Source organism: Arachis ipaensis, chromosome B08 (assembly GCF_000816755.2).
Source record: "Arachis ipaensis cultivar K30076 chromosome B08, Araip1.1, whole genome shotgun sequence".
NCBI lineage: Eukaryota > Viridiplantae > Streptophyta > Magnoliopsida > Fabales > Fabaceae > Arachis > Arachis ipaensis.
The window spans coordinates 115,974,277-115,978,757 of NC_029792.2; the positions used below are offsets into that span (position 1 = coordinate 115,974,277).

The 4,481-nt window shown below is 36.9% G+C and overlaps 1 protein-coding gene across 1 annotated transcript; it reads left to right on the top strand.

Annotated features, from left to right (window-relative positions):
* On the top strand, positions 1,414 to 2,845 carry LOC107611466. The gene is made up of 4 exons (XM_016313386.1): positions 1,414 to 2,124; positions 2,173 to 2,291; positions 2,421 to 2,573; positions 2,803 to 2,845. Exons 1-4 carry the CDS (start codon positions 1,414 to 1,416, stop codon positions 2,843 to 2,845), a joined length of 1,026 nt encoding a protein of 341 aa, XP_016168872.1.

Consider the following 4,481-nt stretch of genomic DNA (forward strand, 5'->3'; position numbering starts at 1 on the left):
AATAGAAATTTTAGTTGAAGAATACAAATATCTAAGTTGAATAACACATGAATTATTTTAAATTATGTAGATTTTGATTGAATAACAGAGGAAGAAAAAAAACACATAGATGTTAGTTATACAAATTAATTTTTAAGCTAAATTTCACAAAAACATTACATATAAATAACAGAATAAAAACACATAAATTTTAGTTAAAGAAAATGAAATTGTTTAACTATAAATATTTTTTAGTTGAATAACATAAAAAGTAATATAAAAACTTTAGTTGAATAATAAAAAAAGAAAACATATAAATTTTAGTTAAATAACACAAATATAATTTGAATAATGCATAAATTCTTCTATTTATTGTCATAAAATTTGTGTTTGTCTTAAAATATTATAGCATTGCTTCCAATATCTCATGCCCCAAAACTTGTGTTTATCTTGAAAAAAATCAAGTATTTGATTCTTATGTTTTCCTTCAAAAATTAATGTGATTTACTTTTAAAAAAAATTAATTTTTGTATTTATTCTCACAAAATTTATATGTTTTTCTTGTTGTTTATAGTATTTTCCAACCCAATAGGCTAACGACTAATCTGCTACAGTCTGAGTTCCATTTAAGGGTCTACTGTTGATTAATGAATTGTTGCATGCACAAAACAATATTTAAATTCTCTGTACTCGTTTAAGTGAACAAGTGAATTAACCCAAGTTATTAGTCAAAATTTCTGTGTTTATTGTAAAAAATTTCTAACATTTGCTTCTTGTGTTTTGGTTAAAAAATTTTCATGTTCACTTTAAATTTTGGGCAAAATACATAAACAAGCTATTAGGGTTTAGAATTTACATGAATGTCCTAAATATAAAGAGAGGACGTGAATGCCCTAAATCTATGTAAATTAAATCCATATAATTTGATTTACCTTCATTTCATGTAAATCGAAGTAAACTAATTCGATATACCTTAGTTTCATGTATATCAAAGCTACTAAATTCGATTTACTAGCAACACTCATAATTCGAATCGTATTGATTCGATTTACGTTTATGCATGTAATTCGAATATAACTAATTTGATTTATGTGGGAGAAATGTAATACGTGTAATTCGAATCAATATTATTCAATTTATGCTCAATAGTCCATCATGGTAAATCGAAGTTATTAGATTCGATTTACTTGGAAAGAAATGAATGTTATTAAATCGAAATGACTTAATTCGATTTACTTAAGGAGATTTACTTAAGGAGCGAGTCCTATATAAGTAGGATCATAATGTGGATAGTTGAAGAAAGGTGAATTCACAATGGCTAGTAAAGAAAGCTTTCTAGTTCTTGTGCACTATAAAGGCACGATTAAGAAAAAAATATGAGCGGGTATAAAATTTACTAATAAGGATCCGTTGAGTGTCTTTATTAGACCTTTTATGAGCCTTATTGATTTTCAGAATACCGTACTACAGAAATTGGGATTGTATGGAATGAAACGAATAGAGATTTTATATTATAGAATTCCAATTTCTGTTGTTCACGATGGGGTGAAGTACGACTCGTTTGTGATAGACAATGACGAGGATCTGCAAGTTTTATTTTATTGTGATTGCCAGTTTCCGAAAGTAAGAATCCCTGATCCATTGGCCAAGTTTGTGGATGTGGTTTCTAGTTCAGGAAAGTCGAACCAGAATTATCAATCAGTACTAATGGCAGCAGCCTCCAGTTCAACTCATGTTGGTGCGTCTTCATCTCTACTTGTAATGGCATCTATAGGAGATTTAGTGGCTTCTTTGTCCTTCGCAACCTATCTGCACCGCGATGAAATTGCTGATGTAGGTGCTTACATCAATACTCCTGTTATGACCTCGCATTCTAGGGAGGTTGGAGAACCGAATGCGGTGGAAGACGTGCTAGGGGATGACGATGATGTCAAGCCCACCATGATTGAGGATGAAAACAATGATGACATAGGGAGGAGTATTCTAGTTAGGGCTGGTAGAGTATCGAGTTCGGGAACTCAACAGTATCCACTGCACTTTTTGAATCTAGACTTAGATGCCATGAGACGTCAGGGGTTCCCGGATGTGGAATCCAATTTTGGGGTCAGAGATTCACAGGACATTGTAGGTATAGCTGAGTTTCAAGTGGGTCAATAGTTTTAGAATAAAGAACAAGTTGTATTCTGTGTGAAGACTTATAGTATCCATCGGGGGGTTGAGTACAAAGTCTTAGAATTGGACCATGCTAACTACTACAAAAAGTGTAAGGAGTTCGGAAACAGCTGCAGATGGTCGATTTGGATCACTCAACGGTAATGTAAGGGTATAAGGGAGGTCAGACGGTATAACGGACCTCATACATGTTTGGCCACCTCGATATCCACTAATCACAGGAAGCTTGACTATCATATGATATCTACTTTTATCCTTCCTATGATCAGAGCTGATGCAGCTGTGTCCATCAAGGTACTGCAAAATACGACAGAGGCACATTTTGGGTTTAGACCTATGTACAAAAGGATTTGGCTGGCTAAGCTGAAGGTCATCGCACAGATATATAGGGACTGGGAGGAATCCTATAATGAGTTGCCAAGGTAGGTACTTGGTGTGCAGATAACGATGCCAGATAGTATTACAGTTCTGAACACAAGTCTTATGCGAGTTGGAGGTCAGATTGATGGGTAATCAGTGTTTTTCCACCGACTTTTTTGGTTGTTCCCATCGTGCATCGATGCATTCAAGTATTGTAAGCCATTGGTCAATATTGATGGAACCCACTTGTATGGCAAATATGAGAAAACTTTACTGGTTGCAATTGTTTAGGATGGAAATTCTAATAACGTTCCCATTGCTTTTGCCCCAATAGAGGGTGAAAATGCGAAGACATGGTCGTTTTTCCTGACTCATTTACGGTAGCACATGACTCCTCAACTTGGCATTCTCGTGACATCAGATAGGCACAACAGCATCAAGGCCGCCTTAGAGGCACCTGATGGAGGATGGGCTCCACCATATGCTTATCGTACATTCTGTATTAGGCACGTCGCTGCGAATTTTGCGCTGCGTTTCAAGGGAAAGAATGCAAGGAGGCTTCTAGTCAAAGCTACTTATGCGAAGAATGAGATCGAATGTGACTATTGGTTTGACATCCTTCAGACCCAAGATCTGGCAATGTGTAACTGGACCACCAGGATGGAGTATGACAAGTGGACTCAGCATCGGGATTAGGGTTGAAGATTTGGCCATATGACTACAAATATTTTCGAGTGTGGTAATTTGGTGCTGAAGGGTGTTAGGAACCTTCCAGTTTGTTCCTTGGTGAAGTCCACCTATGGGAGATTGGCGAAGCTCTTTGTTCGCAAGGGAAGAGAGGCTAAGGCACAGTTGAGGATAGATAAGCAATTTTGTCAGTCACTTGTAAAGATAATGGAGGAAAATATAAAGGCATCAAGATGTTTAATGTGATCGAGACTACTTCATCAGGTAACTTCTCACTTGGTACTTACAGAGTCTCGTTGAGAGATCGGACTTGCAATTACAGGTACTTTCAGTCACTTCACTACCCATGTCACGATGCAGTCGCCTATTGTGCATATGCCCCACTGAGTTAGGAAACTTATATCCACGAGGTATATTGACTCAGTACAGTGTTTAATGTCTATAGGATGAGATTCAATCCTCTGATTCTAGAAGGCTTCTAGCCATGTATAATGGTCCAACAGTCATCCCTGATCCTAGTAAGAGACGTGCATCTAAAGGTCATCCGAGGAGATTTAGAATTTGCACTAGTATGGATGAGGTCGATCCAAATAGACATAAGTGGTGTGGGCTATGCACACAGCCTGGTCAAACTCGGCGGAGTTGTCCACAGGGAGGAAGCTCCGGGGGGTCTGGAGCAGCTAGCGGAGTTTAGTGTTTTCTTTACTGTGTTGCCTTTTGTTATGTCCATTGTATTATGCTTTATTGTTCTTTCTCAATGTATGTAGCATTCTGTGTTGTCTTTTCCGTATTTGTAGTTGTATTATCCGTGTTTGCTAGCAATATCATTGCGTGTTCTTTTTCAGCCCGGTGTTACCATCACTTTTTTTTTTCGTTAAATATCAACTAACATCAATTATGACCATCTTTACTATATAGTTACCAACCTTATTCAAGTATTATATAATGACATAGCATGATAACATAATAACATTATAACATAGCATGATAAAATATTAACATGATAGCATAGCCAGATAACCTAATACTGAATACAACAACGAAACAATAATGACATATCATGAAAACACAATAACATATAACATAACAGTCAACCAAATAGTCATAATAGATGTGTCCTTGTGAAGCAGTGGCATGGGCGCCTGATCCTCTATGCTCTCTAGGCAAGAGGTACCTCATCCTCGTCTCCGGTAGGTCCGGGTGGCCTAGATAGACTTGTACGATCGGGGGGTGCCGCTGCAACTGCCGAGGGAAGAGTGCCCCCAATGCAAATGTCTCGTCTA

Excerpts from the sequence above, each read along its gene's own strand:
- LOC107611466 (XM_016313386.1), top strand. The coding sequence starts at position 1,414 with ATGAGCCTTATTGATTTTCAGAATACCGTACTACAGAAATTGGGATTG. Across the intron at positions 2,125-2,172 it reads TAGGTATAGCTGAGTTTCAA|ACTTATAGTATCCATCGGGG; the intron begins GTGGGTCAATAG and ends TTCTGTGTGAAG. Across the intron at positions 2,574-2,802 it reads TCCTATAATGAGTTGCCAAG|GATGGAAATTCTAATAACGT; the intron begins GTAGGTACTTGG and ends GCAATTGTTTAG.